The sequence below is a fragment of the Delphinus delphis genome, chromosome 3 (genome assembly GCF_949987515.2).
Source record: "Delphinus delphis chromosome 3, mDelDel1.2, whole genome shotgun sequence".
NCBI lineage: Eukaryota > Metazoa > Chordata > Mammalia > Artiodactyla > Delphinidae > Delphinus > Delphinus delphis.
Genome location: NC_082685.1, coordinates 119,784,857 through 119,799,634, shown reverse-complemented (window position 1 = coordinate 119,799,634; position 14,778 = coordinate 119,784,857). Strand labels below are relative to the sequence as shown.

Here is a 14,778-nt window from a genome sequence, read left to right as displayed (position 1 = left end):
CTTAGTGGCAAGTCTTTATTTTTTCCTCATGGTTTGGCTCTGTCTATTGAAAAGGCCAAATTTGGGGACCAATTGTGATTTAAAGGAAAGAACTATATGTTGAATTTTGTGTTTAACTAGAGTAGGGAAGAGACCTTGGAACCCTAGAGTCTTATCAGCCTAACAATTCCAGAGCATCCAAGAAGGGTTTAGATTTCCATCTTCTCCGGGGGTATTTTTTCTCTTGCAGAGCTCCTTTGGATTCTTCTCAAGGGTGCACGTTTTGAAAATGTTGGTAAATGAATTAATTACATTTAATTTAAAAGTGACATTTAAATGTAATTTGGGAGTCAGGTAACTGATAACTGAAGATTAACTTTAAATCAGGTTCAGTGTTCGTAAATCTATTTTTACTTACTTGTCTCAAAAAGGTATGAAAAATAGTAATATACTGGAGAGCCAGTTGGGGGGAAATGTTTTTTAGAACTTATACAAAGATTCCTGGTTGATTCAAATAAAAAAAAAAATAGGTCTAATGCTATTAAATGCAGAGAAGAGGAAGCACCCTGTTCGTGATTTTTTGTCAAATCTGATATTGGGAAACCACTCCTTCCACCACCTTTTCCTGTTCATTATTGTTTGGGATTGTCATTTAAAACACTTAGGTTATATACTGCCTGAAAAGACTCAAAAGCAATCATAGACTCCTTTATTCAAAATTGTCTTCCTGGGTCATTAAGTTGAATTTGCAAAGTGTTATATGCTAAGTTGTTTGTGATGATGCTAACTGTTGGCAGAGAGTTTCCCATCTACAGTCAGGGAACCTGCTGCTCTCTGCCTGCTCTCCTATTTCCCCTGCTTTATTTGCTCTTATGGCCATCGAATCTTTGCTTCCAGTGAAATGATGCATGCGTCACCGGGAGATAATGCCAGATAAATTTATACTGTACTGAAAGCAGTACCACAACAGATTCATCACTTATCAGAGTCTGGTGGCTGCTTTTCTGAAAAGTTCCCTGGGGAGAGATTTTTCCCCCATAGCTTTTAAATTACCATCTTTACCTTTTTGAATCATGAGTCTTCAGAAATGGTTTAAATCACTGAAATAAAAAGGGCAGGTGTTTAATGGTATTTAGATGGGTTTTAAAAATCTCTTCAGGCATTACAAAATGATGCCTTAGCTTCCTGCTTCAAAAGCTGACTCTTGGTTCCATTCCATTACTACCCACTGCTTACAAATAATATGTATTTCCCAGATAATAGTTATTTAGCAGAAACTCTATTTAAAACAGAACCATCTTTTAATTTGTTTTTTTATGAAAGTAATTGGAGTGGGGGAGACTGTCAAAGTATATTACGGTGACTCTTCACGCCGGCAAAGTTAGTTGTGTCAACCTTTGAATTGTAGACTGAGTGAGCTCTTCACAGTTTTCTTACCTGGTAGTAAATATCACTGTAGGCTGAACCTTTGGTAGGTGAATAATCTGAGGCCCATTTATATGCCTTTATTGTCTTTAAAACACTTTAATAGTGATTTTTGACAAGTTTCATGTTTAATTATACCAATCTATCACTGGGAGTTGTTTTTAACACTTAATTTTCTTGATTCAGATCTGAGGGTAATTTTTAATCTGTTTGCTCTAATCACTTAAAATGTGATTATTGCAAACGCTGATCTACACTTGTTTCCCTTCTTGTCATCATGGACACCAGCAGACCTAAAGCCTGACATTTGAAGGTTAAGAGTGGGACTCTGGAATGGGACTACCCAGAGCGTCAGTGCAGACTGTGTGACCTTGACCACACTGTGATGACCTTCTTTGTGCCTCAGTGTTTTCCATAAAAACTGGATAATGGTACCTAGTCATAGGGTTGTTTGTAGGATTATATGAGTTCACCTCTGCACCTAAGATGTAATAATGCTTCATAAATAAATAATAGTAAAATTGCCCCTTTGAGCCCCTCCAACTGAATACATTATAGTCTACCTCCTAGTCTATAAATCTAAAGTGCTAGTCACATAGGACGTTGAGGTCATTTGAATGACACCAAGAAAGCACACAGTTTGTACTGAGCTCATTTTTAATTCCCGAACTTCCTCTGTAAGTAAACTGGGATAGTGTCAATCTCCAGTTATTTTAGTTTCTGGAGTTAATTTTTCTCTAAAGACATGTGTTAATTTTTCTCTAAAGACATGTGCTTTGCTTCATGTGTTTTATGTGTAATCTCTCCCAAAAAAGGATGATTATATTTATAAGAACATGAATACATAAAATTCTGAGAGCCTAAGAAATAATATTAATGCACACAAAAATATGTAACTGAAAACTATAACTTTTTATTATACACGTTCGATTTTCAAAAATTAGAAAATTCAAATTACCTGTGATCCTACTACCACTTAGCAATAACCCCCTTTTAAAGTTTTGGAGAAAATCTTTTCATGTTCTTTTTTTTAGTAAAACATGTTTTGGTTTTTCTTAAGTGTGCATTGTTTGATAAAAATCAAAATGAATGGTAAAATAAATTAGGTTTTCTCATTTACTTATATAGACTTAAGGACGCATTCCAATGTAGGTTGAGCAATGAAATGCTTTGTCTCTTAACTAGACCACTAGGGTAGAATTTAGGCTGGTGTCAAGCATGTGGCATCCAGCCTAGTACTGACTACTTTACATGATACAATTAATGGTAATAAATAACAATCAACATTCAGCGAGCACTTAATTTTCGTTAGTCAACATGCTAAGAGCTTTACATGCGTTATCACATGTGATACTCATAAAAAACTCCAAGAGATGAACAATATTGTTCCCATCTTACAGAAGAAGAACCCAAGGTTAAAAAGCCACTAGTAAGTGCTCTTAGTGGTGGCAACTCGAGTCTTTTCAACTCCAAACTCCTCTTAACAACTACCATTGCTTCCTTTCTGACAAGTTGTGGATTCTTATGTACTAGGAGGGCTAGCTCTCAGTGGACGTGAAGGAATGAAGCAAGGGATGCTCATGACAACTTGGGACTCATCTCTGAGCTGTAGTCAGTGCATCTCTGATGCCTGTCAGAGCCTGGGAAACTTGCCTCTCTTGAGTATCTGATTACAAGCATAATCATTGAGCCCCCAAACCCTTTCCAAACTGTGGTGATTGTGTCAGCCAGTGAATCCTGCTACCATGAGCAGAGACCCAGCTCTAAGTAGCTGTGTCTATGTGTTCATAAGAAATGGAGTTCTAGGAAAAAGGGCATGAAATGAACAATTTCAAAATATCAATATCAGTTGTTGGTTCTTACCATGTTGGCATTAAGATTTTCTCATGTGTACTTTGGAGTGTAGAGTAAATTCTTTTTTTAATATGGGAGACATTGTGCTTCTTTTGTTTTAGCATAGTACTCTTGTCTAGTTACAATTGTCCTATTTCTCTTAAACTTAGCTTTTTTTTTTTTTTAATTTAGAAATGGCTCAGCTGGGAAACTATGATAGTGGGACAGCAGAAACACCAGAAACAGATGAATCGGTGAAAGTAAGTATCTTTCTCGATGAAATATGATGTTGGTTTTTCTGTTTATTAGCATGTGGAGATTTTGGCTGTGCTAATTACTTTATTTGTTCAACACATATTTATTGTGCTTCTATATGCAAGGTGCCAGGCATACAGTTTTAACCCCTCTCTTCAAAGAGAAACAAATTAATAAAGAGAAATCATGCACAAAAAATCAAAATGAGAAACTTGAATAAGATCTATAAAGAAAAAGGGCCATGTGCTCCTGGAACATAACATAAAGAGATTTACCAGTCCAGAAAGATCTCCTAAGGAAAGGATACTCGAGATGTGAGAACTTACTAGGATGAGAAGGGGCAGAGGGAACATTCCAGGCCAAAGGACCATCATGTGATACAAGGGAGAGAGTATATCTGAAGGCTTAAGAGTGAGGGAGACCGTGCAGCCTAGAGAGCTCGGGTAAAAAGTGGACACAGACGTGCTTGCTGTTCATCTTTGTCCAATTGTTTCTTTCAAAGAACGGTGGGGGGCTTCCCTGGTGGCGCGGTGGTTGAGAGTCCGCCTGCCGATGCAGGGGACACGAGTTCGTGCTCCGGTCCGGGAAGATCCCACATGCCGCGGAGCGGCTGGGCCCGTGAGCCATGGCCGCTGAGCCTGTGCGTCCGGAGCCTGTGCTCCGCAACAGGAGAGGCCACAACAGGGAGAGGCCCGCGAACCCAAAAAAAAAAAAAAAAAAAGCTTAAATAAGGTAGTCTGTGTAAAATGGTTAGGACAGCTTCACATATGCTAAATAAATGATAGCTGTTTTTGTTAGTTTCATCATAACTGCCATAATTTTGAATGAGCTTAAGCTGAAGTTCCTTTGAGACATCCGAGGAGAGCCATCGAGCAGTCAGTTGTATATAAGGTGTGGGATCTTCCGGCCCTCAGAGGGAGAGTTTTTGGTGGAGGGTCTAGGTGACTTAGGAGTCATCCATAGGCATAGGTGAGGTCACTCAGGTGAGGAGGAGTTAATGAGACAAGAGGGCTGGTTCAGGGCCTTGTAGCTGGAGCTGTGGAGAGCAGTTGGAGTGGGGTGGCTGAACAAGTAAGGCGTCCCAGTCTTGGATTATGTTTTCTGAGGTGGGGTGTTGGCAGGTGATGAGTAGACCCAGGTCCTATGGCCAGAGGCCAAGGAGAAGCAGAGAAAGGAGCTGGTTGAATGGAGGAGGTCAGGTAGCCCAGAGGCCAGGTTGTTGGCTGAGTTATCTGTGTAGATACGGAAGTCACTCAGGATGGTGAGAGAATGCAGGCACTGAGGACAGTGGGAAGCTCGGTCTAAATCTTCCAGAGGTGGTGGGGCAGCCGAGTGGGCGGGTGCCAGCCCTGAGTGGGGGAGGATGGCACATACCTCAGAGTCATGGGGTTTCTTCCAGAATTATGGGAAGGGGATTCTGGTCTCTGCGGAGGGAGCAGAACGACTCTTAACCCCCTGTCAGTGCTAAGATACATGGGGCGTGAGAAAATTTTGTAAAACAAAACAAAACAAAACTTTGTTTATTCGTGTCCTTTGAACTAAACTTTTTAAAGAGCTATCTTTTTGAAAATTGGTGTCTAAACCATGGTAAGTAAGACTTACGGTGGATGGATGTAAAGAAAGACAGGCATGCTCTGCCTGCCTGTCTCATCTGTTGCCAACTACCTTTTCCAAACAGGAAAGGTTGCCACAGGAATGAAATGGACATGCCCTGGTCAGTGGCAGAGAGGCCACGTGATCCACCAACCCGTAGAGGGCCACTCCAGCCCATTCTTTTCCGATTGACTGAAACTAGAATTAAGGTTTGGCATTTTGGACTTAAATCTTAAAACTTTAAAAGACTAGGGTGAGGCTCACCTGACTGGTTTACAGAGGTAAATTAAAAATCAGGAATTTTCAAAAACGTGGTGCCTCTATCTCCTGGAAATGGTGTTCACTTAAATGAAACTGAGCCAGTCATGAGGAGTAGTTTATCGGCACTGCTGTGGAAAATTGAGCTTTAAAGCCGTCCCCCAGGTTCCTTTGGCTAGAATACTGCACTTTAACATATTAAACAATAGAGGATGCAATTCAAATATTAGTTATTTTACTGCTAAAATCATTTTCTTAAATTCTGAGCTATTTTGTAACATCCATATTTTGTCTCCAAGAGCTCTAATGCTTCCCTGAAACTTCGAAGGAAACCTCGGGAAAGTGATTTTGAGACGATTAAATTGATTAGCAATGGAGCCTATGGGTGAGTAATTCAGGAAAACTCTCTGTTATATTTTAACACACCTGAGAAATATATTCTTCACATTGATCTTATGCCAAATAGATGTTGTTGGGGACTTGAGTTTTCAGATCACTGCTCCTTCATTGATGGGTATCAGGTGAAGCCCAAATCATTTTTCACTGGATACCCAATCAGAAAACATTTCAAGTGACCTGGGGGTTATTTTAGAGCATGGGAGAGGAAGACTTTAGAAAGTAAAAATTTCTAAAGTAAGGGAAAATTTTTGTATATGCCTGTTCTTATGTAGATACACATACACATCTGGATATATATATATATATGAATATGTATATATTCATTTATAGCATTTCTACTTGAGAATTAGCCAGTACTTCCTGTCTGACCAGCAGTCAACCTTGGGAGAGTAGCACTTTAATAAGAAGGCTGATTGAAAATTTAAAGCAACACACTTCTTTTAGTCTTTATATAACACCAGGATTTTTTTTTTTTCAGTTGAACTCTATGCTATAGTCCGACCACATTAGTGGAGCACCTTCCTTGATTCATTTTTATAGATACACGGTTTCCCTCTCAGGGCATAAGGTCAATACTGACAAGATCCCTCTGAGTTACTAATAGTTTGGAAGAGTAATTAATACACAAACTATGTCCTGATCCATTTTAGACAGCCCAGAACTCTAGTTTAATTAAGTATTAATCCCAATTCCATCCGTAGGTGGGCAGCAATAAACAATCCCGTAGACAGTTATTGCCATTTATAACACACACAGCAGATGAGATAGAATCGATTTTTGTTACGCCACAAGGGATGTTTCTCCTTATGGTGTTTTTTTCACCTCTAATATTTTCCACACCATTAACTTAGTGAAGAACTTAAATATTTGTGAGTGCTTTCTATGCTCCACTGATTTGTTTTCAGGATTATGTCAAATGGCATATTTCCTGATGTGGCTTATAAATGCTTTCTGATGTTTTATTTTTACCATATTTTATTTCTTTTGAGGACCTCACTGAAACTCTTCTACCTAAGAAGATTGTTTCAGCATGCAGTTGTTTGTGGGTTTTGTTTATATATTATTGGCTTTTAGTCCTTTTTAGTTCTGGAGATCATCTGAGGATTTCTTGTCTGATTAGGGAAAAGACTGAACTTTGATTTAAGGGAACTGTGGGTCTGAGCACTGCTGGATTTTATTGCCTGTGGAATTCTGGCATAGGATTGTCTATGAAGCACCACTTTTATAAAATTTGGGCATGTATCTTAGCAGTATTTGGAGTTCTAATTGGTTGAGTAAACTCGTTTGTAGTGCAAATTAAACCACTGTATAGTAGATGAGGTATATCACGCTTTGGGGAACGGTTGGGAATATACAAGAAGTTAAACAAGCTGTGAATCAGTAAACACCCAGGACGGAGGCCAAGTCATTAGCGGGCTTACAAGCTGCCTGTGGGAGCCTCTGCCGATCGGCCAGAACCTTTTTTTTTCTCTTTTGCTCTTCTCCAAGTTAATCTCTCACTACCTTTCTGACAGATTTCCTCTACAATTTAATTATTTTTCACTTAAAATTTGAATGGAGCTACGCCCATTGGCCCACCCGATCAGGATGCTGATAGCGGGCTTCCGAACAGATGGATCACGTAGGTCCATGAATTGGAGCCGTGCGAGGCTTTCTTGGGCATCCCTGTAGCCGAGTCCCTCGCTCACATCAGTGACTTAGAGCGACACCCGTTCTGTGACTTTTCAAATACCGGTTATGCTAGAAACTAACCCTTTCATTCGATAGAGCTATATAACGTCATGGTTTTTTCAACATCCTACTTAGTGACAATTCATGATATAAAGCCAATTGGAGAAGCACCCAATTTCCTTCTCTGTTTAACAGGTTTCAGATCCTGACTGGAAGTTGCACCTCCCTTCATGCCAACTTAGCACTTTGTAGAAAGCGAACACCTACTGTGTGCCAGGCACTGCACTAGTCTCTTTATTCTCTTTATTTGTTCTCTTCTTACAAGCCCTTGTGAGGTGTTGATGTTACTTCCACTTAGACGTGGAGAAAGAGGCCCCCAAGCCTGGTCACACACACTCTGACTGCAAGCAGAGCTCTTTTCTCCCTCTGAATATCGTTTATAACTCTTAGCCATCTTAATTAGGGTATAGAAATCCTCTTCCATTGAGCGCTTCCACCTAGATTTTTAAATAACAATTTCGAATGCTTTCGAAGTAGAAGAATAAGATTGACCTAAAATTTTCTAAAGTAAGAAGGCTAAATTTGAGAGGCACAATGCTTCTTCCCCACTTCACATTGCTTTCTAGCCTTGCTGCCCTTTCTGCTTTTTTTAGCCCTCAAAGGACAGGGTCATTTACCTGAGAGACAGACTGACGGATGCTCCCTCTTGATAGCCTTTCCCCTCGGCTTCCCCCTAACACTTGCACTCTCCTTCCCACATGCGGATCTGCTCACTGGGATTCCTGTATCAGGCTCTCAGATTCATGCATAATTTTATATGCATGAGATGTTCACACTCCCAATAGGACTGATTCATTCTGCTCTAGATCCTGCCTGCTTCTGATTCCATTTCTCCCTTCCCCCGCCACAGTTCTGCATGAGTGGAGTGATGCGTGGCTCCGCTGGCTGCCCCTCCCCATGCATCACCTCCCACCCTTGGGTCTTCCTATTTCACAGGGCGGGTCAGTGTAGGAAAAGAGACACAGAAGCCTCTTCAAGGGAAGCAACCCTTGAGGCCAGAAAACAGAGAAATGGGGGCCAAATTAGTTCAGTCTAGTTTTATAACCTTGGGCAGTTTGCAGCTCTGCTTAGCAGTGTTAGATGTCTGTCTGTCCCACTCTGTTTCTCTGTCTCTCTCTCTTTTTCAGCCTCTCCCTCCCCCTCTCTCTCTCCCTCTGCTTCACTCTCTGCTGACTTGAGTAGTTTTAGAACAGCAATTTATAAGGATGGAGGAAAGGAGTATGTGAGAGACAACACATATTACTAAATAAACACATTTCAGCATTAGAAATAATATTTCCAAAGCAGTACAGAAATGTAAAAACATAACATAAACAAAACAAACAAAAATGCAGCTACAGGGAATTCTAATTAAGTCTGGTTGACTTTTGCAAGTTGATCGAGATACGTTTCTCCTGAGGAAATGGTATCTCAAGCTACCTATAAAATTAATTTCAACTGGTTTAGGTAAATTTCCCTAAGGATTACCTGATTATTTTAAGTACAATAGCAAGGGAAGACAGAAAGTCAAATCAAATTTTATGAATTGAAAATCTAAGAATAAAGATTGAAGGCCTTTTTACACAGTACCTAGTGTAGGTACTGGTCAAATTGGGTCTGGGGTATCTTTCTCTTTTGTTCTTTCATAAAATCATGTACAACCCTATTCTTTTTCCTTCACTTCCTATTGTTCTCAAACATATTGAGGAGCAATTATTTATGTAAGAAATGGTGGAGCTTGGTTGAAAATCAAAATGACAGCCTACTGACAGTCTAAAAGTGAAGTTAACAGTATCATATGTCTGGAGGTCCTCGGCCCTAAACTTACTCAATATTAAATATTGAAAGAAGTGATAGAAGGTGAGCTGTATTCCAGTTGACTCTCAAGACTAGGCAAGTGCTTATATAAAGATACTGGCTGTTTCCTTTTAACATTTTCAATTCTAAAGTTCATTTTAAAAAACAGATTCTGTATCTCAGGAATCCCTCTTCATGACAGTGTCTGCCAATGCATGTCTCATATGTGTAAGGGGAGGCCAAGTTCTTTTCTGTGCTCCCTTTGAATCTCTCTGTCCTGCTATCAGCTTCTGATTAGGAGAAGCTCAAGTGTCTTTGGATCTTGATTTTATCCAATCAGTAATTGGAAAAAGAAAAAAATTGTCGTAGCCTTTAATCTGATTCAGAAAGAATGAGTAGTTGGTAAATGAAAAAGTTCAAGTAGGAAATCACCAAAAAATGATATGTACTTTAAACATTTTAATTTAACCTAAATATATGTAAATTGACTAGGCTTTCGATGTAAGCCCTTTATAAGACAGCCAGTATAAACAATACTTATACAGTCATTCCTTGGTATCCAAGGGGTATTGGTTCCAAGACCCCCCTCAGACACCAAAATCCACAGATACTCCTTTCCCTTATATAAAATGGCATCCTCTCGTATATTTTAAATCATCTCTAGATTACTTATAATATCTAATACAATGGAAATGCTGCATAAATATCAATAGTTGCCAGTGTGGCGAATTCGAGTTTTGCTTCACGCAGTTTTCTGGATTTTTTTGTTTGTTTGTTTTTAATATTTGTCAATCCTCAGTTGATTGAATCTGAGGGTGCAGAAGCTGTGGCTATGTAGGGCTGACTGTACTATGTTGTTTGTTTCACACTTTTAGCTTTTTTACAGGTGAAGCAAGAACTGGAAGCCATCCGCCTAGATTTTTATTATTTTCTCGACGTTTGGAATCTTCTCACTCATACTAAATCAATAGGAATTTTATTTAGTAACTCACATTTATCAGTGCTTTCCCAAGCATTCCACTCAGTTTTCTTATAAACCACAGTGCTTTCTCTTTTCACACTCGTGTATCATCAGTTTAAAGATTTGTTTAAATTAGTCAGTCATGATATCAAGCCTAGCCAGAACAGGTGTGGAAATTAACCCGGCTGGTGGGAGCCCAAGTGTTTGGGAATCCTGAAGAGGATGCCTAGCCTCTGTGGAAAGCAGTAGGCACCCAGCCAGCCAGCTCCCTTGTCAGTTTGTTGTACAGTAGGAATAAGAGTACCAGGTTATTCCTCGAGTTCATTATGTGACAGCTTTTTACTATACAGGGAAGGAAGAACTAGAAGGCCAGGGAAAAGAGGAGAGAGAAAAAGGTGTAAAGATTCAAAAAAAAACAATGTTTAAACAGAGACCCCACAAATGTGTGATGTTGTGAGTGAAGGGAAAAGATGGATACAATGAGAAGACAGAGACGTACACACTTCAAAGAAAGACGAATTCCTAGTTGAACGCTTAAGAGGAAAATGTGAATATTGGTTAAACTGAGATTGAATATACTTAAGATTTATGTGAGGGGATCACTCTGACATATTGGTCCAGCAGGCGTATAGGGTGTCCTAGTCCCCTTCGAGTTCATTTTTTGGAGGCAATGAAAATCACTAGTGAAAAATGCATCTCAGATAACCCCTTGTTTAGGAAACAGACTACTGGGTGTACTTTACTATGATTGATAGCTTTTCAGGTAAATTATTACTTAGTTGATCATTGCGTTTGTTTCAGGACAGCCTCGTACAACCTATTACACACTTCTAATGATGATAGCTCTTTAGGTAAATTATTAATTATTTGAGAATTGCCTAACCTGAGAGTTCAAACCTGTTGTCCCTTAATAATGAGATACGTGAGGAGTAACTTATGAGAAAAGGAGCCCGTCCAAGACATTTTCTTTGTTGCTCATCATTTCCAGGTGGGGTTTGAAGGATCCTCCTCCGAATTACTTCTTTTCTCTACATCATTTGAAGCTTCGGGGAGTCCATTGTCTTTACCCAGACAGAATTGCTTCTGTAGAGTATTTGGAGGAGACTTTTGGCAGAAATTCCATGCAGCCTGCTCACTTTACAGTAAAGTTGCCAGACACCTCAGCTGTGGGTCACATGGACCAGAAATGCAGTGTACTCTGGACCCCCTTTTAGGTTGGGAAATGCATTTCCTGTTGAAACAGGCATAGGTGTAACTCATGCCGAGGTCTGTAGTGAAGAAATATGCTACTCTTTGTAGCAGGGAGGGCAGCCTCATATGACCTATTACATACTTCTTATTTATCTAGAAAGTTCATGGGAAGTAAATTACTCTCAAGTTGGAAGTCAGCTACTTTAAGAAGCTATAGTCTATGGTCCCTTTTTGTAGATCCCATGAGTATCATATAGAAAATTATTGCTTTAGTCAGTTGTGAAAAAATGCCTAATAGATATCTAATGCTAGAAAGGATCTAGCTCAGAATATGTATGTACTTTTGTTCATTGTTTTCCTGTTTTAATTTATATATCGGATTTTGTTCTGTTATAGAAAAACTGAAAACAACAGCTAGCTATTGGAAAGTAGCTCACTCTGGAGACTGTCCATTTTCTTCAGTGAAATGAATTTGCCTTACGTGTGACCTGTAACTTTATTGAAAGAATTTTTTAAAAAAATCAATTAGCCAAAGGGCTTTGGCCTGGAACGGAATGTTCGTAGTTGTCAGCATAGCTTATGTGGGCTGAATCCCGTCTATCACGTGAATGTAAAAAAAAAAAAAGTGGTGTACTGTACCCAGAAACATCCCCTCTTCCTTTGAACCCCAACTCTTGTGCTCCTTTTCAGGGCAGTCTATTTTGTTCGGCATAAGGAATCACGGCAGAGGTTTGCCATGAAGAAGATTAATAAACAGAACCTCATCCTCCGAAACCAGATCCAGCAGGCCTTTGTGGAACGGGATATCCTGACTTTTGCAGAAAACCCTTTTGTTGTCAGCATGTATTGCTCCTTTGAGACCAGGCGCCACTTGTGCATGGTCATGGAATATGTCGAAGGTGAGTCACTCTGACACAGAGAACATGACACCTGTACCCAGAAACCACTGGCTCGTTTGTGCAGCTGACGCTTTCTGTACTTGTGCCATACAATGGTTGTATCCACGTAGGAACCAAGGCCGGGCAATTAGATGGCTGTCTTCCCAGTCATTATCTTCCCATAATTGCTTGTAAAGGGCCAGCTCTACTATAACAAAGGGAAAATTAGTGCTATTTGGAAAAAGGTTGTTTTCCCTTTTTAATAGCTTTTCATCCTAAGCACCTCCTCTCAATTGGTCATTAAAGTTAGAATATAGGTGATGGGATTTTTCCTACTTATTTTTATCACATATCATAAAAACATTCATTACAATGGATCTTCTTAAGGAAAGTATTAAAAACATATCCTTTTTGGTGTATGGTATGAAATTAAAGGTGAGTTAGGAGAAAGATACATTCAAGAAAATCTAACTTCTAATCTAAAAAAATAATATAAATCAACTTATTTACAAAAGAGAAATAGATTCACAGACATAGAAACCAAACATGGTTATAAAGGGGAAAGGGGGGGTATAAATTAGGACTATGGGATTAACAGATAGACACCACTATGTATAAAATAGATAAACAACAAGGATTTAGTGTACAGCACATAGAACTATATTCAGTATCTTGTAATAACCTATAATGGGAAAGAGTCTGAAACTGTATAGCTGAAACTAACACAATATTATAAATCAACTGTAGTTTAATTTTAAAAAACTAACTTTTTTTTCTTTTGGAAGTTTGTGGTCTACCTTTTAAATGTTCCAAGTAATCTTATTTCCGTCAATTTTACATGAAATTTTTGAGTGTTTCCATAGCCATGACTTACTGACATAAATAAAGCTAATAAAATGAATAGATAAGCAAGGGCCAAAGCAATTTTCTTTTTTAAAAAAATTTTAGTTTATTTTTTTATACAGCAGGTTCTTATTAGTTATCTCTTTTATACATATGAGTGTATATATGTCAATCCTAGTCTCCAAAACAATTTTCAAAGCATCTAATTTAAGCCCTTGTGATTGTTTGAACAGAATCCCAAAACTTATAACTTAACGAACCGTTAAATATCGTTTTCATTTTGCAGATGAATGAACTGAAACCCAAGAAGGGGTTTCACTAGATATTTAGTGGTAGATACAGGACAAGAACATAACTTGCCTGATTTCCACCCATTGTTCTTTTCACCACACCAGTACTTTGCTTTATTAACTTTTGTTACGGTTATTTTAACAACAATAATTAACGTTTATCACATGTTTAATATGTGTTGACAGCATCCTGAATTCTTTACACAGATTACCTCATTTAATCCTCACAATAAAAGGGATGACACTATTCATATCCTGATATTACAGCTGAAAGAACCAAGACCAGCTTGCCTAAGATGTCCCCACCTGTAAGAGTCAGAGCCGGAATTTGAACTCAGGCAGCCTGATTCCAGAATCCATGTTTTAAAATGGTTTATTTTAAATCATCACGCTGTTCCCTAAAACACATCATCAGTTCTTCAACATTTAGTTTCACTTCAGGCCAAATCTGCTCTCTCATGAGCAGCGCTTCTTAAATAAAAGTCTATATTTTCTCCACACCACATCATAAGTAGAAACATGATTACTTAACACAGTCTCCACTTACCAACACGATCGACTATGTCTATGGATAGAGACCATTCTACTTGGAAATTCTGCAGTCTAAACGGACAGTCTTTAATCCCAGCTGATACTATACCTGCTAAGTCTTTTTCTTGTGTTTTATAGGAGGTGACTGTGCTACCTTAATGAAGAACATGGGTCCTCTCCCTGTTGATATGGCCAGGATGTACTTTGCTGAGACAGTCCTGGCCTTGGAATATCTACATAATTATGGAATTGTACATAGGGATTTGAAACCAGACAAGTATGTACACTGATGAAATATGTCTTTTTTTTCACACAATACAAAAGTGTTTATGTCTATAAAAATGTTTTCTTTTAATGCTGCTTTGTACATTTTTAAATTCTCCCATAATGTTCCCAAATGAGTTATTTTTAGCAGTATACATGATGATTTTTGTATAATCTTTTTAAAGGCTATGGTGTTTACAATAGCAGCTTATAAGAAACAAACAAACAAAAAAAGAGTATTAAGCCAGGGTTAGTTAATTTATTTTTAGTTTTTCTTATTATGTAAATAATAGGTACATAGAATGCTATGAGTTGTTTTCTGGATAGTTTCTGTGTTTAGAATGATACTTAGATAATTTTTTCTCCCCCAAGATGATATCCTTGATATTCTGTTTAGTTTTTTATTTAATTTTTAGTCTATGTGGAGTTCATTTTGGTGTCTGATTTGAGATACAGATAGACTATTTTTCCCCAAATGACTAGGTATTCATCTTGACACCATTTATTAAATGTTCCATGCTTTCTCCACTAATCTGAGACACCTCTAGAAGTATTTCTTATTAATATGTAG

General features: G+C 38.5%; 1 protein-coding gene across 6 annotated transcripts in view; it reads left to right on the top strand.

Moving 5' to 3' along the window:
* Positions 1-14,778, top strand: part of MAST4 (microtubule associated serine/threonine kinase family member 4) — a 569,289-nt gene that overhangs the window by 517,059 nt on the left and 37,452 nt on the right. For all 6 annotated transcript variants that reach the window (XM_060009396.1, XM_060009392.1, XM_060009397.1 and 3 more), the window contains 4 exons: positions 3,430-3,497; positions 5,643-5,728; positions 12,092-12,300; positions 14,082-14,220. In XM_060009396.1, the coding sequence (XP_059865379.1) occupies positions 3,430-3,497; positions 5,643-5,728; positions 12,092-12,300; positions 14,082-14,220 (502 nt within the window). The remainder of the gene's footprint in view (positions 1-3,429; positions 3,498-5,642; positions 5,729-12,091; positions 12,301-14,081; positions 14,221-14,778) is intronic.